The sequence below is a fragment of the Lissotriton helveticus genome, chromosome 5_1 (genome assembly GCF_964261635.1).
Source record: "Lissotriton helveticus chromosome 5_1, aLisHel1.1, whole genome shotgun sequence".
Classification (NCBI taxonomy): Eukaryota; Metazoa; Chordata; class Amphibia; order Caudata; family Salamandridae; genus Lissotriton; species Lissotriton helveticus.
In genome coordinates this window covers 138,813,326-138,839,792 of record NC_136065.1, presented here as the reverse complement: position 1 = coordinate 138,839,792, position 26,467 = coordinate 138,813,326, and the positions used below count along the sequence as shown (strand labels likewise).

Sequence of the window (26,467 nt, the reverse complement as noted above, 5' to 3'; positions counted from 1 at the left end):
GATTGGGACAGTGCTTTTTTAATGTCACCCATGTGAGAAGCATTGGTTGTCGTTTGTGTGGGACCAAAGGGTGCTCCATGCATGTCCCCGTGAGTTTGGTACTGTTCTGAGGCATATGGGTGAAGCAAGAGGGTACTTGATGGTTGTTCACACTGGCTGTAGCCCTTTCCGTGCATGGAGTGTGTACTTATGTGTGACATGTGTCGGGAGGCTAGGGTGTCGTGCATTGCGGCTAGAGGGGTCTTCAGTCATATGGCGGTGGTCTTCGTGCTACCCTTAGTCCTACCACTGGAGCAGAAAGGGGTGAGAACTCGAACTAGCTGGAGACCTGTCTAGAGTAGTTGGTTGTAAGAGTTGTAATTATGGTGGGACCTGTTGGAAGCGCAGTGTAGAGGTCATGCGGTAGGGCTGGAGGGGGCTTCCAGTTAGATCAAAATGGATCCGCATTGTTCTGGAATTCCAACATGGTTTGTGGTTCTGCATAGCTGGGCGCCTGGGATGAGTGCGCCATATAGAGATGTGATTCTCTTGGTGTCTAAAAGAATGTTTAAACACAAATAATGGCTTTAATATGTCTAAGGCACATGCTTTGTTACCTCTCCCAGTAAATGTCAACACCTTGGGATGAGACATTCTCCGGGTGCACTAAATATCTCCTATTCTGAGTTTTGGCCCTGGAAATGAGGCATAACGTGTGGATTCGGTATGTATTCTAAGAGATCCAAATGTATTCTTTTTTATTGGGCCTTTCCTCCCTGAAAACATCGCCAGGTTTTACCTGTTGAAATGCATCAGGGGAAACCCCCGGAAGTGAGGTCATTGCTACAGAACTTGGGATTCCGAACTTGCACAAAGTCCTGCTTGTGCAGGGATTGGAATGTACCCTCCTGCGTATAATCAGGACCACAGACTCGGCCTAACAAGATTTATCTGAAATTTCATTGCACGTTTTATGAAAATTTTTGCCATCACTGTATTTAAAGGTAAAAATTAAAGTCACCCCCCCTAAATTTGGACCTGATTGAAAGATTTGTGATACGTAAAAGATCTTTCAAATTCTGGAGGAAATGCCCCCCAAAAAAGTGTAGGACCCACTGCTTGGATTTCTCCATCTTAATATCCCCAGTATAAAGGAAATCAGCCGTTGAATTCTCCTCCGTATTAAAAAAAAATTCTAAAAAGTGTGTCGTTTTTATTTATCACCAAACCCTAAGTTTGCTCTTAGGCAACGCTGAGGCTACCTGCTCATCGCTTCGTCCCTCTTCTCGTCTGTTGTGAAGGGATGTCGCAACGGTGGGGCCGTTCTCCTGTCCCTGCGCCCAGCCTGGCTCCTGAATACTGACTCTGATATCTTTATTTTCAGCCATGTGATTGAAAGATATGATTGTGAATTCTTGGGACACTCATGGGAGCTGGGGTACCACAGTCCATGGCAATCTCCAACCAGCCGCGTCCACGTGCCACAGATTCATGATTCTCCCTCCATGATTGGTGGATTTGGCTTCTCTGCTCTTCCATTCATGGGCCAAGAGGTTAAGCATCTCGTGGCTGGCTCTGTATTTGTCACGACATTCCATTGGTGCCCTAAATGTTCAGCAAATTTCGTAGTTATTTGATGTCGGAAAGAAGACTTTGGCTTGTGCAGTTCTTATCCTCCTTGTGAGGCCAAAGAGCATAAAAAAATAGGATTGATGTGCGCACCTCGAAAGGGCTAGGGGCAGATTTACAAGCCCCTTGCGCCTCTTTTACGCCGCCGTTGCGTCACTTTTGTACAAGATTTCATTCAGTCACTTTGGGGCCCATGCTGCGCCAAAACCCTGCGCCTGCATGAAGCAGGCGTAAGGATTGACACAGCATTGTGGAGATAGAGCCCCCCAAGCCTTGCTGGAGCTGCGTCGTGCTTGCGAAGCAACTCCAGCAATGCGCCGCTTTTACGGCACAGATGCGTGACGCATCTGAGCTGTTTTTGCCCCATGGTGAGCCGCATTGTACATGCGGCGCATCCAGAGTGGCGGAGCTGCGGTGCACTATAACTGGCGCATCCCTGCTGATATGCAGCGATGCTCCAGTAATTGTAAATCTGCCCCCATGTGTTTCCTGGTGCCACTGGCATCCTCAGTGTGCTTTTTAGGAAAAAAGACGACAAGGGACACAATGTGTGTAATTGTGTCTGCTGGAAGGGTTCGGATAGGACATAATAAAGAAGTTCTGATGAAATAATGCCACAAAGGAACATGTAGACCTAGATGGCTCTTATCTTGTGTATAATTTGGAGAAGGTGCTGTGGTTGAAAATACTTTGTAAAGTTGAGTGTAACTAATATATTCCATTACTAAGTGCTGATAATGCTCTTTAATGTTTTTCTCTTTTAAAAGGGATTAATAATGCTCTTTAATGCTTTTTCATTTAAAAAGGGATGATGTTGGAAGCAGTTCATTAATCTCGAAAGAGGACTATTCTTCTGGGAAGTCATTGGAGCAAAGTTCATGGACCAATGTAGAGAGACACTTGTGTGAGAGCGGAGAACCAAATGTAAGCCTGGCGAAACAAAATATACTAGAAGAGAAAGAGGACTTGACTCAGCCCAGTGACTCTTCCTATCCCAGAAGCCCTTGCTCCCTAAACAAGTGGGGTTGTTTCAGGGACCAGGTCACCGATAGGACAAATGTGAAGAGTCCTGTTGAAGCAATGGAGGAAGTTTCAGATGCTGTATCCGGGAACCACCGGACGTTCTCCCTGCAGAGCACCATTTGCAAATGGTCCCCGCCCTGCCAATCAGAGTCATCCCAGGTTGGCACACCAGTCGGATCCTACATCCAGAAGCTAGAATGTCTCAAAAGTAAATCCCCAGAGAGGAAGCTGGAGAAGCTCAAAGACCTCATCAGGGAGCAGCGGCGGCGGCTTATTGGTGCTCCTGTGGGACAACATGGATCCAACCTCTGGCAACATAGAGAGAATGTCAATAAAAGCTCTCTCAGACGGAATGTGCGCAAGGTGACATTTGCCCCTCCCCCGCCAGTTTATAGAGGTCAGTTACGTATTCAGTAATATTGTATTTTTGCATTTAGTGGTCCACAGAGTGCTTATTTACGTATCGCTCTCATATTCCAAATGCTTTTGAGCGTCAGTTTTCATTGCCCTTCTGTGTATTGCCCAACCTTTAATTTATGTGTAATATTCTAAAAGCTACATTCTCTTTACTGGCCAGAAGTAGTTGCATTTTAAGAGCCTCCCTTCCATATATTTTTCTGTGCGTCCAATGATAGATGCATAACTGGAAATATTGAATTCCTTTGTTAATCAATGGTGCATGAATATGACAGAGAGGTATATTGTGTTTGACCCCAAGGTGACTATTGGCTTTTGTAAATCTCAGAACCCATTTGCCTGATCGGTAATTCACATTTGAAAGAGGTTTGTGATCAGAGGTTACTTGCTTACAGACAGCACACGTGGCCGGACATTTGCCTAAGTCGCGCGTGTATCAAGTTTGGCTTCAATGCATTAGGAGAATCGGGGTCGCTTTTGGTAACTTTCCAATCCAAGCTCCCAATTTTGGATCACAAATGACAACACCGACTGCAGACACAAATGCTACAGGACCTCGCTTCTATTCTACCCCATTTTCTGTTTTAATACGTTTAGTAATCAAAAGGGAATGGATCACTTGTACCTGTATTTCCAGGGTCAGGTGTTGTGACCTGTGTTAAAACCCTCAAGCACCATCAACAGCGAGGGCGGTATATCTTGATTCTCCGCCTCTATGAATGCGAAGGCATCATCATGGGGTTTTGTTCTGGAATGCTTTACTCCACCTGGCCGTAGAACCACTGGTTCTTACAGTAGTGACCAGAAATGGGATAAAAAGTGAGGTGGGGGTAGGTGAAAGTGAGTTAACATTGCTTCGCTCTTCTTCCCAAACACTCTTTATTCAGAAGGAGTGGTAGCAAGGTTAAAAACGAGTTGGTGCTTCTATAGAAGTGTTAATGTTCTATAGCACTGTGCTGTTATAGTGAAAATCAAACGGTCGAGATGTTTCAGCCCCGTATTATCGCCCAGGAGAGATCGGAGGGCTTTCTTCAGGACCAACGTGTAAGTTTTAGGTCACAATAATTATAACTACCCAGAAAGGGTGGTTAACTGACTCACCCTTCTTCTTAGTCACAGGTTAGTATTACCTACAACGCACCTATGCCAAAATGCGGCCTCCTCGGGTGGACCGGCGGGCAAAGGGTTCTGCCTGTACGTTGCAGGCGCCCTTCTCTGACGGTGCCCCAAAAGAGACGGGTGGATAGAAAGGGCCAATGTCGCTAAAGAGAAGCAAGCTGAGGTAATTTGTTACAAGACAGAAACACTAGTTGTTACCGTGATGTGCCCTTATCTTGATGCTCCTAGTGATTGGCATATGCAAAAACAACAGTTGATGGACAGAATGCAGACCAATGTCATACATTCACCCCAGTACAGAGATCTGGGCCTAAATCCATCGTTTTTTTGCACTCCACACCACCCTGGGTTCGACACTGGCCATACGCAAATCAGCCTTGACCCTGTGCCTCATAGGAACAGTCCAGCCCGAACTGCCAAGCCATGTCTTCCCTGGACCGGAATCAAGCATCCTAGGACCGGTTTCTTGCTATCAGCCGTCATCAGCCAGGATAGCTTGACTCCAGTGGTGTGGAGAGCACGGGGCTCACGTCTGAGCATACCTTTCCCACTCGGGATGACAAATGCAAAAACAACAGTTGATGGACAGAATGCAGAACAATGTCATACATTCACCCCAGTAGAGAGATCTGGGCCTGAATCCATCGTTTTTTTGCACTCCACACCACCCCAGTTCAGACATGGCCATATGCAAATCAGCCTTGACCCTGTGCCTCATGGGAACAGTTCAGCCCGAACTGCCAAGCCATGTCTTCCCTGGACCGGAATCAAGCATCCTAGGACCGGTTTCTGGCTATCAGCCTTCATCAGCCTGGATAGCTTGAGTGGTGTTGAGAGCACGGGACTCAGGTCTGAGCATACCCTTCCCACTCGGGATGACAAATGCAAAAACAACAGTGATTGTCATGGCAACCGGTTGTCTGTGAATGGGAATCATCAATAGATGGCAGCTGTACCATGACTCAACAAGCATTTACAATGCAATGGTTTTGCCTTTGTTAAAGTTAGAGCTATTGGCATTGCTCTTGACATTATTTTTATTTATGTTTTTTTTAACATAAATAAATGGCATTGTCATTTACAATGCCACTAGCTTTATATCTCGCAAATGACACACACAAACACACACAGAGCCCCCCACACACACACCCACACAGAGCCCCCCACACACACAGCCACACAGAGCCCCCCACACACACAGCCACACAGAGCCCCCACACACACAGCCACACAAAGCCCCCCACACACACAGCCACACAAAGCTTCCTACACACACAGCCACACAGAAGAAGTCCACATTTGTAAAGCGCACAATCACCCGTAAGGGTCTCTAGGCGCTGGGGGCCATCGGGAAGATTAAGCGAGCTATTGCCCAGAGTCACATGGTGCTGGGCTAACCTGCCGCCGGAGCCGGGGATCGAACCGTGGTCCCCAGATTCCAGCGTCAGTCACCCTGGCCGCGGCGCCACACCAGAGCCCTCCACACACACCCACACAGCACAAGCGGGCAACAGGGGCACACGGAGGCACAAGCAGGCAACAGGGGCACACGGAGGCACAAGCAGGCAACAGGGGCACACGGAGGCACAAGCAGGCAACAGGGGCACACGGAGGCACAAGCAGGCAACAGGGGCACACGGAGGCACAAGCAGGCAACAGGGGCACACAGAGGCACAAGCAGGCAACAGGGGCACACAGAGGCACAAGCAGGCAACAGGGGCACGAAAACAGAGGCACAAGCAGGCAACAGGGGCACGAAAACGGAGGCACAAGCAGGCAACAGGGGTGAGTGAGCGACTCCGTCAGAATAGAGGAGCCTGCAGTTGGACAGAAGTTGCTGACTGACAACTAAACAGTACGAGAGGAGGTTTTGGCACGCTTAAGGTTAAGTTGTTGACAAGAATTTCGGAAAAGACTCAACATCATTTTGCTTTTCACTGGTTGGGGGTTGTGCACGCTGCCTCCTACAGTTAGGACATTTGTACTACAGCCTGCACATGATGATTGGAGGTTTGGTGTGCTAGTAAACTTGTCATCACCCGGAAGAGACACTTTAAGCCGTGGATGCTTTCACGCACTGTGAGCAGGGCTCACCGGTGGCACATGCTCGGAGCCTCTCAGACGCTTCTCTTTTGCTCACGATGAACTCCCTGTGGAAGGGCCTTGCATGGAGTTTCGTTTCGGAAAGGCTGGGCCTTTCCTGGTGCGAAGACAATGCAGCCTTGCTCGGGGGTGAAGGGAGCCCGCGGCCTTTTGTTGTCATGCATATCTCGCCTGGTGGGGGTCTGTTGGCTGCCATCGCCCCGCCCCCGCCTTGTGCAGGGTTTCGCATACCCCAATCCGACCCCCCACAACAACAACCTGTACAACGAGGACCCGTGCCATCTACAGCAGCCGGCATGCCTGCGCACTGTAACATTTATATAGCGCTTACAACTATGGGGGGCGCAGATACACCGTCCGCAACCAAGTATTAATCGGAATGCACTTAAGAAGCAGACAGCTGACTTCTCGCTACCCTCACTCAACCCGCTCGAGAAGAAGGAATACAAAACTCAAATCAGGTTCCATTTCTTTTACAACCTGTGCGCTGGCATCACCAACATCTGCGCTCATTCGCCCCGCTGGGGGGAGCCCTGCAAGGGGGGCAACGGGGCAAGGGACTTTTGAAAACTAGCACAAACTACCAGAAAGGTTTGCCCCGTGTTGGCACACACGGCGCCTCCGGAAAAGAATATTCAGCACCAGCTGTCCTTAAAACTTAGCAAAAAATGCAAGCAACTTAGCAGCATAATAGACCACGCCAGCGGACTTACATTCGTCGGTCCTGCGGCTTCAACTGCCGGTGCATGGCCAGAGAAAATCCGAAGTAGCTGCCGGGGTCGCCTGTCTTGCGGATGGCGTCGTCCGTGTCCAGGTTGAAAGCGCACACCCAGGCGCACAGGGACAGGAGGTGCAGGGTCAGGTGGAAGAGCATCGCCCTGCTAGCGGCAGCCATGGCTGGGGGTCGTTCAGTCAGCGCCGGTCGGGATCCTGCACCTTGCTCTGTGCCTGCGCTCCCTCCCTCTGCTCAGCTCCCGCGATGCTCCGCCCTCGGGTCTCCTCCCTCGCTCGGGTCCCTGCCTGCCACGCTCTGAATGGTGTCCTTGTTCTCTCCAGAGACTCCTCCAGCTTTTAACAAGTACTAGCTGCGCAGTCCGTAAGCCCGCCTCCTGCCCCTCTCCAGAGCCCTGCTGCCGCTGGCCTTTGAAACCATGGCGGCAATTACTGAAACCACCATCACGTTCAGACACCATCCTTCTTAACGCCATCTCCATTACACTTAAAACGCCAGTCACAGACTCGATGTAAAAACCTATCCAGGTTGACAACTCGTTTAAGTGTTTAGCCCTCTTGCTGCACCAAGTGACGTCACAGCCATTTTCAGTAGTACAATTGCAGAACTTAGCCCCATGTCCACCGTACCAATTTAAGACACATTCCCTCTGCCTGCAGCATTTGTTGTCAACCCCCAACCCCAAAATGATCCCCCTCACTTGTGCAGTATCCAAGTGAGACCCACAACACTTACAACGGAATCAGAGGTCGCTAGAATTTATCGTTTGAAAATTCGACTTGCAGGCATATCGCTGTAAATGAAAATGACACGTTTCCTGATGAGAACCATGTCGATGGTTACATAATCTACTTCACGTTAATGCACGGTTCAAGTTGAACGAATAACTGCACAAAAAAGGTGCACCTACTACAACACTTGTAATAACGGTTAGAAATATATAACGTGAGCAGCAGTGGGAAAAAGACAGCGCTGACAGACTTCCGTGTGCTGCAATGTAAACGCTTTAAATAAACACTGTCTGGGTAAAACAAGTTCAGCTCGGAATTCTGCTGCTTCTGTCTGCATGTGTAAGGAGGCGAATGCTTTCTGAAGACGGCCACAGTGCAGGACTGTACACACTGCCATGGGTTTTTAAAAATTGCACAACGCATGGAGTGGCCGGCAGCCATGTGGTTGGGTTAATCTGCTGCCTGTCATGCATGGGCGTGAGGCGGGCGAAGGGGCGGGACAAACCAGGTGACAGCGGCACTAGGAAGCAGCACTGTGACACCTGAACACAGAGGGTAGCCACTGGTTTTGATCTAGCTGCCAAGAACCGGTTCCCCTCCCAGATGTCACGAGGCCCCGCTCCCTGCCCAGTCGCTTGTGAGCGGACTCTGCGTCCTGGGACCGCTCCAGTTTTCTGTCTTTTGGGAACGAGTTTGGGACTGCAGAGATGCTGAACGCTGTGTTCGGAAGGGACCGCTTCTCCTACGAAAGGGTGCACGCACAGGAGAAGGTAGGGGAAGAACTTCAACTATTGCATGTTGTATTTGTGCAGCTTTCTTGGAGTGAATCGGTTAGCTGGGTGTCGGATTGCAGCATGTAACAATGCCCTACTCCTCGCAGCTACCTGCAATCGATATTATGGTTTGTAAGTAATCCTGTTTCTGTCAAGTTTCATTGAAATGCCGCCCCCGTGCTGTCTGTTGCTCCCTGTGCGTGGTTCCCGGGCGGAGACGCTACAAGCAGTTCAGCGGGATGCAGCGGCTGTCTAGTTTCGAAACTCTAATAATAAGCACCGGCAGCCTCACAGTGATGCAGGCGTTTGTTTACACGCGTGACTGAGGGGAGGAGCTGTGTCATCACTCACTGCTGGGAGGGGGCGGGAAAGGGGAAGGAGAGACACAGAAGACGGCCGGAGCAGGAAGGCGGGTGCCGGCAATGCCGGACCAGATTCGGGGGCGTTCCCGGCTTTCGGCTGACGTCGCGTGACGTCGGCAAAAGCCAAAGAATCGCGGGAACGCCCCCGAATCTGGTCCGGCATTGACGGACAGGCCCCTCGTCCAATGGCTAGGCTCCATTTATGGAGCCAGCCAATAAATGACGAGGGCCGACCCAAACCCCACTACAGTTCTCATCAGGTTTTCGCCTGCGCGAAAAAGATGCGCAGAGCGCATCTTTTCGCCAGGCAAAACCTAAAAAGGAAACTTATATGGTACACAGAACAACAATGCATGCCATACAGGGGGCGTGTCCCACAAAATTGGAGCAAACACCTCAGGGGAAATGCTTTGCTGGGACAAGTCTCATCAACTATGACTGCTCTGCCTTCACATCTTCCTCCTCGTTCAGTTCTTAATAGCTAGGATACTAACAATTGTCTTCTTTTAAAGCCCCAGTAGAGCTGTCTGATCCTCAAGGCTATGCATCTAGCTGGAGTTTCTGTCTCTTTCTATTTCCTGCTTATGGACAGCTGGTCTCTAGCGCCTTGGTGCCTTAGGGTAATTGCTGCGCTATATAAATCTCAAATCAGATGCACAGTTTAGTAACTGTTCCCTCTCTGCTGATTACCCAAAATGAATTTTCTATATCTTTGAAGGCCAGAAATACTCAACCTTGGCCGGTTGGATACATTAAAACAGTGAAACCGCACATGATTTTGCCAGACTGCTCTGCCTCCTCAGTGTCCTGAATTCTGAAAAAGCCTCTTAACCAGGAATGAGAGGGCTCGAGTTAAATACATTCATTCAGATTACACATGACTAGATCAGCGCAAACGATCTCCTGGTATGCAAAAATACATCTTTACTTCTGCCAGAATTGTTCGATCTTAGTGAGTCATATTGCACAGAAACCCGTGATTAGATTGAATGCTATTTTTAAATAATAAACCGGATCAATCAACCGATTACCAAACAGTGTCCGCTGAAAGCAACTTCACAAAGTAGAAATAAAGGGCAGTGAAAATGAAGAAAAAACAGAAACATTCCGAGATGCAATGAGGCGAGAGGTGAAAGGGGGGGGGGCAAGGGTTGCTAGAGGTTTCTGAGAGGGTGCACAATCAGAGGTGAACGGAAAAAACGCTAGTGGTTCAAAGGGCTTGAGAGGGCTGATATGTCAGTTTGAACGTGATTGTAACCAAAGACATTTTCCTTGCAAAACTGCATTGTTGAGTCAATTAATGCATAGAAATTGGAGGAGATGTGGCCTAATGGCAGGAGCTGCTGTTTACAGCATGTGAAGAATCTCAGCGCCTAGACACCTTCGGTAGTAGAGCGCTCTAAAATCTAAATTTCATTACTTTTCATTTCAAGACCAAGTTCGACCTCAGGTCACAGCTCAACTTCCTGTAATTCTCGACATATCATTTAGTAGCCACGTGCTTGAAAATGTGCAACATATAGCGCTGTAGTGCCCAAGGCCCAAGTTTGCCCTATATAAAACTTCACAAAAGGAAGAAAATTCCAAGAAATGTATTTTTCAAACTATTAACACAGAGTGGCCAGAGTCCGTTCAGTTTCTAAACCCTGGTGGTTAATCAATACATTTTGAATCGACTAATTGTAACTCTTGCCTGTGATAGAAAGGGGTTTATTTAATTATTTGTATGTATTCATTAGCTTCTCTATGTAGCGTGGACTAGTCCCAGAGGGTGTCAGAGCGCTTTACACAAGGCCATGTTACCATTTCTATTAAATATGTGTGTAGGGACTAAGGTCGAACGTTGAAAATAGTATTCAAGATGTGGTCACAAAACACGGGTAATTAACTAAAGCCGATCAGCCTTATAAAACCTGTGTAAACAGGATGACTTACTAATCTGTCAATAAACAGTGACCTGAGGAAGGTGTGGGTATATGCCAGCCTTCATTACAGAATACACGCTTTCAAAAACATATATAATATCGAAGGCCAGTTATTTCACTGATCTTCACAAACTTTTTGTCACTCATTTGTTATTCCACCCTTATTTATTTCATGCACATCCCCACATCTCCTTTTGATTTACAGGCTTCAGTTCTGTCAATGGCAATCTGAGCACATTCCCCACTGAGGAGGAGGTCACGAAACCAGGAACAGAATGTCGTGGCATGACTGGACCGCAAAATCTTGGATATGGAGATCCTAAAAGCCGGTCAGGAGGTGAGTACATCTTGTATGACTATGTCTCTAGAACTGAATTTTGGGGGGAAGGGGCAGACATTGCACCACATTAATTTGCAAGATCATAAAAAATGCATGGCAAGGGCAAGTTATAGTTAGCTCAGGAAGCTATAACTGGCAAATCTCCTGGACATTTTGAGTTTTAAACTTTATAAGCCCGATTTAGAGTTTGATTTAGAGCGTGCTCATTTGCAAAGGGGAAGGAGTATCTTCTCCACCAAACTGTAGGTCTTTTCTCCTCATTTAGGGTCAGGCGGACCTTCAGTATGTCAATGGCAGAGCCTACTCCGTTTCCACCATCACCAAAATCAAGTTTGTTGGAAGATAAATATGATGTACACAAACATGCAAAAGCTATATGATCTCTGCTTAGAACTGATGCTCTCGGTTCCTGAAAATGCCCCTTCATTTTCACTATTCCTAAGGGTAGGCCCTGTTCTGGTTGCCCTCCATGGCCACATCAAGACATCACATCAAATGCAACAAGCGTGAAATTCAGGAAAACCAAACAATTACCATCACAAATAGGGAGTGTATTATTTTCCCACTACTCGAGTGTTGGCCTAGTGCCTGCTAAGAGGCAACGTCAGTCTGAGCCACTATGCTTCTGCAAGGTACGACGAAGGAGTGTTAGTGCCACCATTGCTATCTCTGACAGACTATTAGAGGAATATGCCTTCTTTTGACGCATGCCTTCACTCTGCATGTAATTACAACGCTGTTGTTACAACGACCGAGTTGTAACAACGCATACCATTACCCCGTAAGTCGTAACAACGACTTGCAGAGGGGGGCGCTGGATGTTGGAGTAGTATAATGTACTATTCCAACTCTTGTCTGTGCGGACAGTAGGGAAGGTGTTGGATTTTAAATCCAATACCTTCTCCCCGCTCCGCAAGTGATTGTTTTGACTTGCAGGGTAATGGTATGCGTTGTTACAGCGCAGTCGTTGTAAGGACCACGTTGTAATTGCATGCGGGGTGACGACATTCATTGTGAGGGCTGTTTCCCCTATCAGAGTGGTCAAAACCTATGGTTTTCTATTGATGATTATGTCTAAATCATAGATAATCTGGTTGATACGCGAGTACGAAAACAGGTCGATGGGTCCAATTACATGGCAGACTTCAACCTCAAGGGCGTCTCTGTGTGTCATATAAGTGCAGGTACGCCAGGGCCCGCCCACACAACATGCTTGACAGCACAGGCATTAAACCAGGATTGATGCAAAAGAGTCCAATTAAACTAGTTTTATTCTTGTTGCAGTTAAAGATGAAAAACAGAGCACAGAAAACAGAAAACATTGGCGTTGTGGCTCACAAAACAGTTCATCCAAACTTCACACGGACACCAAAAAAGAGAAAGATTCAGGTATGGGCAGCAAAGCATGGCCTCTGTTGGTGATTGTGGAAGCAACTGAAGATTCTATCTGGACAAATCCTCTCATGGGGCAAACTGAAGCAACACCTGCACAGAGGGTCTTCTTCAGGTCTCTAAACGTGATTTACCAATTATTCATGGATGAACAAAACATACAGTTCAAGGGAGAGTTGAATTATACTCAAACATGAGAATAAGCATCGTGTCAATGCAAATAAAACAGCAATGGCTATACTACTGCAATACAATCAATAGAATCATAATATAATAGCATTGGAATAAAACAGACATATGTAGTGTATTTACTAGGTGTGGGCTGAGTTCTCTGGACAGATACTGAATGTGCAGATACAGACCTCCTTCCAGCAGGTCACCCTGTCTGAAACATTAGCGTACATTCGATGTGGACAATAAGTAGGCGGTGTTAGTCAAACTGGGTGATAAATGGTTACTGGATGAAATATATGATGACAGCAGGCCCTGCGCTACCAGTCAGCTAGAAAGGAGAGTCGTTGGGCGTGATCAGCTAGTTCGTTGTATGAAGCAGTCCTCATCCCATGACTCCAACTTGATCCCTGTGGTAAACCCTAGTGACGTTCCACCGGAATCTATAGAGAGCACCCAAGATCAGATCAGTCACATGCATGCCACTCTTCTGGAATACGGCATATAAATGTAGTTCTTTAACCCCTTGCATGCGGCTGCGATTCTGCGCCTGTGCGGCAAAATCACAAGTGGGCGGGTTCATGACGGCCCCCAGCCGTCATCAGCACACGAGCACCGCGGTGCATGACGGCTGGGGGCCGTCATCAGCATGCAAGGGGTTAAATTCTTAAAAACCAATGATGCTTAGGAACATGACGACCTGTTCCTGAGCAACAGGAGCAGGGTTGTGTGTTTTGTTTTCATTGACTTATATTGGATGTACATTTTTAAGAAAAAATATTTTTATTTGCATTTTATCATGTAACAACAATACAGTCATGTCATCATAGGCCAACACACCCCGCCCTCCATCCCCCCACCCACCCAGCCTCACCATTAAAAGCAGTATATTGTTATTCATCGCAGACCCTTTCACTAGCGCTGTCTGGGCCCAAGTCAGTAGTGCCATAATAGGTTGCCTTTCGGTGCACTACTGTCTGTGGATGCGCCTTTCCCCAGTGTCCAATCTCACAGTCCCCCATCAAGGCCATGGTATTTCCTCCATTTGCTCCAGACTCTGCCAAATTTCTTGGGGCAGCCCCGTGCCTTATATGTGACCCTTTTGGCTGCCATATAGAGATCCAGACCTCTCCGCCACTCCTCCATCTGTGGTGTTGTGGCCACCCCCCATTTCTTTGCCACATCCCTCTATTGGATGTACATTTAACAGAAAGCTGCGTCACTGTGCTGAATTGGGCTTGTTTTCAACCATAAGGTTGTCAGATAAGTCAAGAGTGCCAGCTGGTGGAAATTATGCGGGATACTCCGGTGGATGGGGCCCATTGCCTACAATCAGAGGGTGGCTTGGATGGAGCCTAGTTGTGCAGTTCTTTTGAATAAGTTGGTTTCTAATACATTTTAAATGGTACAAACCTGCAAAATGCTCTTAGGTGGGGATCTGGTGAGTTCCAAAGGTGTTGACTCTAAACCTTGGTGATATTTCCATGTTTCTGTCTCTTGTATCTGAGTTGACTGGTCAAACTTTCGTTGCTCAACCATGTGTTCAACAAAGGTTGTAACGAGGAGTCAGTTTTGGAGGTTATAACGCTGTGTTCCTCTGGTGGATTTATAGAGAGTTAAGACAGCTTTGCATAGGATCCATTGTACCACGAGGAGCCGAGCTTTCTTTCAGAGCTGGGGTTAGGCAGAATCTATAAGCCGCGTACTGAATCATCTGGAGTTTCTGGATGACCTTCTTTGGTCCCCGTATCGAACGAGTCGCAAATCCCTGATCTGTTTGCCATAGACAAGCTTTGAATGGAAACAAACTTCTGTTTTTGTTTTTTTACTATGAGCATCTATGGCCACAAGATATCGACAAAGCAAACTGTCAGGGTGATTCTGATGTGAGTCCCTTTACTAGGGTCCCCAGGTTGAAATCATTGACACAAATCTAACTCTCCTATCAAGAAGTAGATGCGCCTTCGACCGTTTGCGATCCGGCCAGCAGGTCTTTGTTGCTTCATGATCTGATGTGGATTTGTGTTACATCTGATACATGTTGATATGTAGCTGATGCTGTGTGATCACATCTGCCAAATGATGCAAATACCTGTTATTAAGTAGTGTAGAAATATCAGAATACTTTGGTACTCCACCTGCAACACGTTTGATTGATGCAATAGTACTGCTGATCCTGACTCGTTGGCTGACGCCTGCTACGAAGGCTCAGTTCTGTTGTAAAGCCGATCCACCCCATTTTTTCGAGATGTGCAGACCTGTTTAATACCCACCATCAAGGGAGTTAAAAAATTAAAATATCCCCCACTCGAGCTATACCCTCTAATGCCATCGGGTGAGTGAAGCGCGAAAGCCCTATGCACCCTAGGTAAGGTGCATTCATCTCCATCGTTTAAGCCTCCCATGCACCCATCCATCTATCCATCTTCTCAGGTTTCCATCCATTCATCTGTCACCATTCCATCAATCCTTGCATTACAGTCTTCCATCCACCCTTCTGTTCTTCCAGTCACACTTCCAGCTATTCATCCATCTTATTCCCATCCATATAGCCAATCTTTTTCATTCCAGCCACTCATTATTTCACCTGCCCATGCAAATGTTATTTTATACTTCCATCCATCAGTCCTTTCACCCTTGCATACATCTTTTCATGCTTTTGGCCTTTTCTTCTTGTCACAGTTTCTTTCTTCTTTACATATTTCCTTCGTTTCACTCTTCGTCTCAGCCCCCCTCACTCTCTTATTAGCGTAGGCAACGTATTGTGGACATTGCAAGGAAGGAAATGGGCCCCAGATTCCATTTAAAGTGCGGAATAGAGCAATATTCTAGATTCAGTAGCCCCCTCATCTGCTGCACCAATCGAAGTTATGCCTCTACACTCACTTTCCCTCTCTTTCTCTCATCATTTCAGAGTTTGATCCTCTTTTACTATGATTGGCTTCAAACCTCTGACCTCTGTTAAGTTTTTCCCTTAATTTGTATTTTAAGAGCTTTTGGCTGCAGAGATGCAGTGTCAACACCCCCCACACACCCCGATTAAAAAAGCTGTGAAAGCGGGGCGGGGGGGTTCACAATGCTTCAGTGCCCACAATGTTGTATACACCAAGTAAGTCAAGAACGATGAGATGGTCTGGCTATTCCGCATTCTTCATGCTGCCCCTGATCTGATTGAGTCCCAGGCTCTTCTCACCACTGGAGTCAAGCTATCCAGGCTGATGACGGCTGATAGCCAGAAACCGGTCCTAGGCTGCTCGATTCCGGTCTGGGAAAGACATGGCTTGGTAGTTCGGACTGGACTGTTCCCATGAGGCACAGGGTCAGAGCTGATTTGCATATAGCCAGTGTCTAACCCAGGGTGGTGTGGAGTGCAAAAAACGATGGATTTAGGCCCAGATCTTTGTACTGGGGTGAATGTATGACATTGTTCTACATTCTGTCCATCAACTGTGTTTTTTGCAATTTTCCTGATCTGATTGAGGCATACAGGAGCGCAGTTATGTCTAGAGCCAAAGTGCCCATACAAAGTGCCCATACAGTTTTTGTTAACACGGCTGAGAAGGAAATGGCTGTCAGGCTGCGCACTTTAATTTCTCCAATGCTTGTTGAACTTGCTGATGGCTCACCTGAGTAAATGCAGAACCTTCTGTTGTGTTATTTGGGAAGAATGGGGACTTGGCTTTGGTGTCATGAAACATTAGTCCCTTTCCTACATTCTTAGCCATGAACACATTGGATATCTCTTCCCAATGGCCATGAGTGGTGGCAGGAGCACTTTATTTAAGATTCTGGGGTTTGTCATCTCGGGGAAGATTGCGAACAACTTCTTGATTAGAATTGGCTCATCTCTGATGCTTGCTGTAGTGTATGCATTTGTGAGACCAGACAAAGGGATATATAGTTAAACTATATATCACTTAATTGATGAAGTTGCTCAGAGTGCTAAACCTAAATTGACATGCATGAATAGAAGTGTGGAAGCTTGGTGTGTGTATAATCCACATCAGTATATAGTGGTAAAGTTGGTAAGTGTCTTTAACATAAATTGATATATATGAAAGGAAGTATGGAAGCGTGTACGTTCCATGTCTGTATTAATATCAAGACAGTGGCACTGTATTCAAGGCACCATCTTTCTCTCTTAAAGTCAATGTTGCTCTGTATGTTTTCACATTCCATATTTATCCTTTTACTGATTGATAAAGCTGTTCCACTGGATGCTGTGGTGCAGTGTTTTACAAAAACAGACGTTAAACAGTATCTATGAAATATAAACTTCTCGAAAGTGCCATAAATTACTACTCAGTACTCTGCTTTATCGAAATACAAATACAATTGTGTAAATATGATAATTAAAGAAGATGTCTTGGTAATATGACCCACTATTGAAATTTATTGCTACGATATGAAAATATAAAAAAATCAGCGAAACATTCCAAAAGTGTAAAAATGCACAATTTTCATAAAAAGAGGTAGAGAAATATCAATATAAAAGAGCAAGTAAAATTATGATACAGCACAAAATATTGTGAAAATGCAGTACCGAATATGCAAGGGGGTAGCCAGAATACTAAAGTAGCCTCCGCGAGCCATGTCCTGAATGGCACTGAGTGAGCGAGTGAAGGCGACATTGTTCCGTTGCTTCCCTGAAGTATCCTTACATCTTGTTTCTTTCTCTTTGTCCATCTGTCTTTCTATCTATTCATCTGTCCTTCTATCCATAAATCCTTCCTTCTTCCTTCCATCCATCCATCCGTTTGTCCATCCATCCTCCCTCTGTCCCATTCATCCATCCATCTCATTCACCCATCCATCCTTCCTTCTTAATTCCATCCATCCATTCATCCATCCTCCCTCTGTCCTGTTCATCCATCCATCTTACCTCTGTCCCATCCATCCTTCTGGCCATCCATCCATCCTCCCTCTGTCCCATCCACCCATCTCCCCTCTGTCCCATCCATTCATCAGTCCATCCATCCATCCTCCCTCAATCCCATCCATCCGTCCATCCATCCATCCTCCCTCTGTCCCATCTATCCATCCATTCATCTGTCCACCCATCCTCCCTCTGTCCCATCCATCCATCCGTCCATCCATCCAACCTCCTTCTGTCCCATCCATCCATCTATCCGTCAATTCATTTGTCCATCCATCCATCCTCCCTCTGTCCCATCCATCCATTCATCCATCCATCCATCCATCCATCCTCCCTCTCTCCCATTCATCCATCCATCCATCCTCCCCCCTCTGTCCCATTCATCCTTCCATCCACCCTCTGTCCCATCCATCCATTCATCCGTCCATCCATCCATCCTTCCTCCATCCCATCCATCCATGCATCCATCCACCCGTCCATCCAACCTCCCTCTGTCCCATCCATCAATTCATCCGTCCATCCATCCATCCTCCCTCTGTCCCATCCATCCATCTGTCCATCCATCCGTCCTACCTCTGTCCCATCCATCCATCCATTCATCCATCCATCAATCCATCCTCCCTCTGTCCCATCCATCTGTCCATTCATCCGTCCTCCCTCTGTCCCATCCATCCATCCATCCATCCATCCATCCATCCATCTGTCCATTCATCCGTCCTCCCTCTGTCCAATCCATCCATCCATCCATCCATCCATCCTCCCTCTGTCCCATCCGTCCATTCATCCGTCCTCCCTCTGTCCCATCCATCCATCCATTCATCCATCCATCCATCCATCCATCCATCCATCCATCCTCCCTCTGTCCCATCCATCTGTCCATTCATCCATCCTCCCTCTGTCCCATCCATCTGTCCATTCATCCGTCCTCCCTCTGTCCCATCCATTCATCCATCCATTCATCCATCCGTCCATCCTCCCTCTGTCTTATCCATCCATCCTTCCTTCCTCTGTTGCATCCATCCATCCATTTATTCGTCCTGTCTTTCTTTCCTGTAACCTCACACTGTTTCTTGTGTTCTGTCATCCACAGCTCCATCAAATTATTTTGCACTGAGTATAACCTTGTGTTTTGGAGCACAGTGTTGCCTATCAAAGCCTTAGGACCCTTAAGGAACATTGTAAAGGCATTGTGTTACACACAAGCCCAGTGGCAGCTCCACCCCCACCCCCCACTCAAGCTGCTAAAGTGAGGGCTTCAAGACTCCCCTGCGAATAAGCCTAAATGCCGCTCTCCAACTCCGCCACTCTCTTCTCTCTCCTATTTTGTCTCTCTATTCTTCTGTTTCTGCCTTAATCTGGCACTTTCTCATTGACCATGTCTCTCTATTTATAACGCTGTACTGTAAAAGGTGGGACTCTGCCTCCTGCCACCATCCACTCTAAATAGGCTCTCTATAAAAACAGCCCAAAACAAGGAAAACATTCCCTGGCTGACGCCTCTTTTACAACCCCTCGCATTCACATATCACTTCATGCCATACATCATTGTCAGTCCAGCTAACATTAGCCTTTAACCTGCTATCTGCTGCCAGACAGACTTTAATTATAGCATTTTAAATACTGCATCTCCTTCAAGTCTCTGCAGGCCATTTTAGGCCAGCTGTTGCTTTCAACAATCAATAATTATATATGTGTGTGTGTGTATATACATCTATATCTCTCTCTATATATATATATATAGATATATCTCTCTCTATATATATATATCTCTCTCTCTATGTATATCTATACTAATATAATAAGGAGAGAGCCCAAACCTTTGAGGCGGGTAATCTCAGGAACCACAGCACCAATCACAACACCCAATACAGCGTTGGAAAGGGCAGTTGCAGCAGAAGGACATAGGCTATGCAGACGCCCACCATATACATTTAAAAGGTAAAAGAACCGTGCCAGAAAAGTAGTCCCTTGTGGGCGTGTCTGCGTTGTGCTGTGGGCGTGTGCTGGGGCGTGACAAACGCTGGAGGCGTGTGGTACGTTCCGCCCTTCATGCCATGTCTCATATCTTGTGCTGTGGGCGTGTGCTGGGGGCGTGGGCGTGTGCGGGGCGCGGGATTACGTAAAAAAAAAGTGAGCGTTGTGCCCAATATTTAATTGTTTTTTCTGCCCAGGTTCTGTACATTCCAGCTCCGGGTGTCCACCGTGCTCCCTTTAAATAGCCCCGCACCCCATAATCATAACCCACCCTTACTCCTTAAAATACCCCAACACCCTTAAGCACTAACCCGTCTTAACCCTTTAAATATACCCTGTACTCCAAAACCCAAACCTATCCCTAAACCCTAAAAATACCCCTGTACCCCAAAACCCAAACCTAGCCCTGAACCCTAAAAATACCTCTGTACCCCAAAACCCAAAGCCTACCCCTGAACCTGAAAATACCCCTGTACCACAAAACCCAAACCTAGCCCTGAACCCTTAAAATACCCCTGTACCCCAAAACCCAAACCTACCCCTGAACCCTAAAAATACCCTTGTACCCCAAAACCCAAACCTAGCCCTGAACCATAAAAATAACCCTGTACCCCAAAACCCAAACCTACCCCTGAACCCTAAAATACCCCTGTACCCCAAACCCCAAACCTAGCCCTGAACCCTAAAAATACCCCTGTACCCCAAAACCCAAACCTAGCCCTGAACTCTAAAAATACCCCTGTACCCCAAAACCCATACCTATCCCTAAACCTTAAAACTACCCCTGTACCCCATAACCCAAAACTATATCTGAACCCTTAAAATACCCAAACACCCCAAAACATATACCTCAGTACGCCAAAACATATACCCCTATACCCATACTTACCTTATCCAAACATTTAAAAAAAACATGCTTTTACCATTCATGCATTTACAACGAATTTCGTTGTAAATGTATGCGTGGTAAAAGCATATAAAATGTAATGCCATGCGTTATAATGGCATTTCGGAGTCATGGTACTTTCTTAATGAAAGTATGTGGAGTGATGGTATGCGGAAAGAAAGTTGCGGAATCAACAACATACTCATATTTTTTCACCACCGATTTGAAAAATGCACAGGTCTGTCTCATTGATGGCCAGCACCAACATACACTTTTAGACACACCTCCCGCCACAAGTTCTAGAATTGCGAACTTTAGAGCTGGGGAGCTACTTTCGAATCTCTGCATCAGCTCAACATCCTGTGATTCCAGGCAAATCGCTTTGTCTCCTCGTGCCTACCACAAATGAATGTGTTCTTCTGTAATGCAAATTGTGCTCATGCCATGTTGTCGAGTTCGCACTATATAATATTGCAAGGAAAAATAAAGTAGGGAAACTCGAGTTCACACACTACTGAACGCGCACTCTTAAGTGCATCAGCAGTGCACTGTGAATCGGAGCGTTTCACAGGCCTGTCACAGATAAGAAATGCTATCAAAACGAAATCCTACAAAACAATATACTACTGGCCGGCAGCAATTTATACCCGGACAACGTCGGGACGGGCTGCTAGTATATATATATATATGTGATCAAGGCCGGGGCAACCTGGTCGAAACGCGTCATGTTGTGACTTTGTAGAATAAATACTTGCACTTTATAAAATTTCCTTTGTGGTGGTCCGTTCCTGATGATGAAGCGGCGTGGAGGTTTTCGTTAGCTCACAGAAGGACTTGGTTCTCATATATATATATTTCTTTCTTTGTGGAAGATGTTGGGGAATATGTAACGGCTTGGTTCTGCCGTAAAGCGACGCACCTCCTGCAAAGAGCGCCATGCCTGCCCGAAAGGAACCGTTGGTGGAGGTACAGAGATGTTAAGGGCAGTGCGGTGAACGCCAAAGACTGACTTTGGTAATGGACCACAGTGAGCTTTGAAAATGGGCTCACAGAGGCGCAACGGACCCTTTGTGTAATAATTGAAATTGAAAAACATTACCTTTCAGCCTGGGAACCATTACAGACTACAAAGACCAGGAGTCTCAGCAGCCATTGGGGGCGTGTCAAATTGGATAAAGTATGAGAGCATGGTTTCCATCAGCTGAAAGGACAAGGACTCACGGCGCACCTTTGAAAAAGCTCGAAGGTCGAGCGAAACATGTCAGGACTGCCGGGTGAGAGAAAGCATTTATAATAAAAACACAAAAGCTCCGCTGCTGGTGTGCGGCTTACTTTCTTTCTTTGTGGAAGATGTTGGGGAATATGTAACGGCTTGGTTCTGCCGTAAAGCGACGCACCTCCTGCAAAGAGCGCCATGCCTGCCCGAAAGGAACCGTTGGTGGAGGTACAGAGATGTTAAGGGCAGTGCGGTGAACGCCAAAGACTGACTTTGGTAATGGACCACAGTGAGCTTTGAAAATGGGCTCACAGAGGCGCAACTGACCCTTTGTGTAATAATTGAAATTGAAAAACATTACCTTTCAGCCTGGGAACCATTACAGACTACAAAGACCAGGAGTCTCAGCAGCCATTGGGGGCGTGTCAAATTGGATAAAGTATGAGAGCATGGTTTCCATCAGCTGAAAGGACAAGGACTCACGGCGCACCTTTGAAAAAGCTCGAAGGTCGAGCGAAACATGTCAGGACTGCCGGGTGAGAGAAAGCATTTATAATAAAAACACAAAAGCTCCGCTGCTGGTGTGCGGCTTACTTTCTTTCTTTGTGGAAGATGTTGGGGAATATGTAACGGCTTGGTTCTGCCGTAAAGCGACGCACCTCCTGCAAAGAGCGCCATGCCTGCCCGAAAGGAACCGTTGGTGGAGGTACAGAGATGTTAAGGGCAGTGCGGTGAACGCCAAAGACTGACTTTGGTAATGGACCACAGTGAGCTTTGAAAATGGGCTCACAGAGGCGCAACTGACCCTTTGTGTAATAATTGAAATTGAAAAACATTCCCTTTCAGCCTGGGAACCATTACAGACTACAAAGACCAGGAGTCTCAGCAGCCATTGGGGGCGTGTCAAATTGGATAAAGTATGAGAGCATGGTTTCCATCAGCTGAAAGGACAAGGACTCACGGCGCACCTTTGAAAAAGCTCGAAGGTCGAGCGAAACATGTCAGGACTGCCGGGTGAGAGAAAGCATTTATAATAAAAACACAAAAGCTCCGCTGCTGGTGTGCGGCTTACTTTCTTTCTTTGTGGAAGATGTTGGGGAATATGTAACGGCTTGGTTCTGCCGTAAAGCGACGCACCTCCTGCAAAGAGCGCCATGCCTGCCCGAAAGGAACCGTTGGTGGAGGTACAGAGATGTTAAGGGCAGTGCGGTGAACGCCAAAGACTGACTTTGGTAATGGACCACAGTGAGCTTTGAAAATGGGCTCACAGAGGCGCAACGGACCCTTTGTGTAATAATTGAAATTGAAAAACATTACCTTTCAGCCTGGGAACCATTACAGACTACAAAGACCAGGAGTCTCAGCAGCCATTGGGGGCGTGTCAAATTGGATAAAGTATGAGAGCATGGTTTCCATCAGCTGAAAGGACAAGGACTCACGGCGCACCTTTGAAAAAGCTCGAAGGTCGAGCGAAACATGTCAGGACTGCCGGGTGAGAGAAAGCATTTATAATAAAAACACAAAAGCTCCGCTGCTGGTGTGCGGCTTACTTTCTTTCTTTGTGGAAGATGTTGGGGAATATATATATATATATACACAAAAATTGCTCCAATGAATGAGCCTTAGACCCTGCAGGGCGGGCCAGTGTTCCGGGATCGGAGCACCATGTTCAAACAACCACAAAATGCCTCTCTTTCCTTAAAGAAAGGCACACCGACACCCGATGGAAATATGGAAAAAGGCTTTTAATCCAAGTGGGAAGTTGCACAGGTAAAGTACACCCAACGCGTTTCTCCTCCTGCGAGGCTTGATTACGGGTCGAAGTCTCTGCCTTTGATTGGCCACGTGAATTACCACCGTGGTTTAAGTCCTCCTACAGAGTGCAAATCCAAACAGGTGTGTCAGTTTTTTCTTCACTTAGACAACAGCATGGCAAAAACTTTATTTGTTCACTTATGCCTCATCGCTGCTCTTCGGTCTTTAAGTGAAGACAGTTTGTGAAATGCAGTTCGTTTTGATCCTGTTATATCTTGCATCTTATTCTCCCACATAGCGATTTTCAAACACATTCCACCAGCAAGCGGGAAACATCCATCTCGCTTCCCTTGCCTGCTCACCTTCCGATTTTCATTTTGTGCATTTCACAAACTGTCTTCACATTTTGTCTTCCACACAGTCTTCCGATTTCGCCGTAGAGGGGTTCTGGTGACATGATTAACCCTTAGGCCGAAGGACGTGTGGTTTGCGAATGTCATAAGATCCCCAAGATGGCAAGAAAGGACCATATTACCCTCTATCTATCTATCTATCTATCTCTCTCTCTCCGCTACTTATTATGTTACATGTTTATTTTGGAGGAGTTAGCTAGAAAAAATTGTTTTCTTCAAAGTGTAGCTTTAAAGTTTGTTTTTATATCAGTTCTTTTGGAATGCTCCTTAATTCATGCACATTTAAAATTAAAGGAACCTCCATATTTTAGTGTTTGGTTTAATAAAGCTGCTACAATTCACAAGCTAGGGTATTGCTACCGTTTTAGTAACCTATTTTAAAAAATTGAATCAAATCTGGAAAATGTATGATGATGGTATTGAACTAGGAAAGTATAATGTTTTCCAAAGATAAGTCGTGCCTTAATATGGACTTTATAATACTGTGGCTCTTTGTATCTTTAGGACACTGAATGATTTTTTGCAGATCTTAACTGAAGAAAAAATTGCTCTTTTTGTATGTTAGGTATGTTTTTGTACATTTGCAATAAAAGGAATTTCAAAAATGGCTTTGATTAGTTGGTGTGGCTGAGTATGGCCTCCATACTCCCCTACAAATAAATTGCTAGACAGATAATCAAGGAAATCTAAGATAATGTTGGTATTTAATAGATGTATAGCACATGAGTGTCAAAAAGTGTGAAGCACCAACCGCGGTCATCTGGTTGCAATTGATATGATCTCAGAGCAATTTAAGGGCGAACGCAATGTAGCGCTGTCAGATACACAAACCATGTTATTCTGATAGAGGTTTTACCTTCTGACTAAGGGACTGATTTAGATCTTGACGGACGGGTTTCTCCGTCAAAATCCATTATATCCTATGGGATTTATATTTCGTCGGACGGGATATCCGTCACCCCTCGTGACAGAGTAAGCCGTCCGCTGAGATCTAAATCTGGCCTTAAGTCTCTGAAATGGAAGTCCAAAATCCTCAGTGTGGCAAGCTTTAGGTTCCCTACTGGCTACAACACTGACAGCACAAACTCCTCCCCCAAGGCTATGGTCAGCTGAAAGGGTGGGCAGAGCCGCTCTCTGTACCGTAATACACTGAGGCCCGTGCGTTGCTTACAATAAAAAGCAAGCAAGCGCTTTTTTGTGCATTGCAGATTTCCTCTCATAGGCGCTTACAGGCACATGCATCAACCATTTTTGCGAGTGAAAACGATGCGATTCGCAAAAATCGGCCGTTTGCACCCTCAAAAAGGGCTTCTGCAATGCAACAACCTGTCAGCCTCTTGCAATTTAAGAAATCGCAAATAATTGTGATTTCTTAAATTGCGATTGGATTTACGGAATTGCAAATTGCGATTCCTTAAATGCAATGCGTGATGGAATCGCAATTGCAATATTGCTAATAGGGGGCGCAAATTGCCATCAATTTTTACTTAATGGTAATTTGCAAAAACTTTGAAAAATGCACTAAAGTGCATTTTTCAAAGTTGTAGGTTACACACTCGTAGGTGTGCAACATGTGTGCACAGATCAATTTCTGGGGTGCAACAGGGTGTTCTTTTGACACCCTTGAAATTGCAGGCGCAATTTGCGAGTGCCTATTGTTATACGCAAATTGCGCATGCAATCTCCCATTGGAATGAATGGGAAGGCATTCCTTATTTGCGACTCGTAATTAAGGAATGTTTGCGAATCGTTAACTTCATAGCGATTCCTACATGCATAGGCTTTTGCAATTCTTAATTGCGATTCCTTAATAATTGCAATTAAGGAATCGCAAAAGCCTATATTGATGCATGCACCTGTTAATGATTACATTTCTGAATGCAAGAGTCAAAACTACATATCATGAACGCTCAGAAGCAAGAAATAGAAGAAGGACTCGTGTATGCTGGACACAGCAGTGGCACCCCCATGATTTTAATTCTGAAGTATGAACACATTGTCGCCTGGCGCTAATAAAGCTTTCATCGCGCTATAATGAACGATATATTCAATAAACCCCATTCAGGCCGCGTGTACTCTGTTTAATTCACAATATATGAACTGCTATTTTCCAGGTATTGCAAATTAATTTTTGGTTAACGGCGTCACATTTTCAATTCATCAAGTTCTCAAGTACTGTGTCGCCGACCTCTGACCTCCGATTTATCTCGTATTTTAAGCCCTGCCCTGACATCATCCCTGACAGGAACTAATGGCCGATAAAGACACTTTGACACTGGCAGCCGCCGTGATGAATGTGAGCACACGGCAGGGGCTCGGGGCTGGGTCTCAGAGGGAAAACCGGGCCATTCTTCACAAAATCCATTAAAATGAAGGGCGAAAAACACAGAGCAGGCCACAGTTATTGTAGAGTTCATATATTATCAGATGGCATTTTCATAACAATTTGTGGTTTACTTAAGCCACCGTATGTAGAATGCAATGTAGCTGTCAGTGTTATATTTAGCCTTCACACTGCCCAACCACACAAACACAGAATGATACTAGATAAAAAGTGTGAGTGCCGCCTGTCTCCCTAGCCAGGAGCCTTTTCTTAAGGTCATAGCGCCTAAATGTTCACCAGCTTTACCCGGATTTTGGTGCTATATTT

At 46.1% G+C, this 26,467-nt stretch overlaps 1 protein-coding gene across 1 annotated transcript in view; it reads left to right on the top strand.

The window, feature by feature from the left end:
• Positions 1-26,467, top strand: part of CCDC187 (coiled-coil domain containing 187) — a 282,400-nt gene that overhangs the window by 28,832 nt on the left and 227,101 nt on the right. The window contains exons 3-5 of the mRNA XM_078640350.1: positions 2,415-3,028; positions 11,000-11,131; positions 12,419-12,523. Of these exons, the coding sequence (XP_078496476.1) occupies positions 2,415-3,028; positions 11,000-11,131; positions 12,419-12,523 (851 nt within the window). The remainder of the gene's footprint in view (positions 1-2,414; positions 3,029-10,999; positions 11,132-12,418; positions 12,524-26,467) is intronic.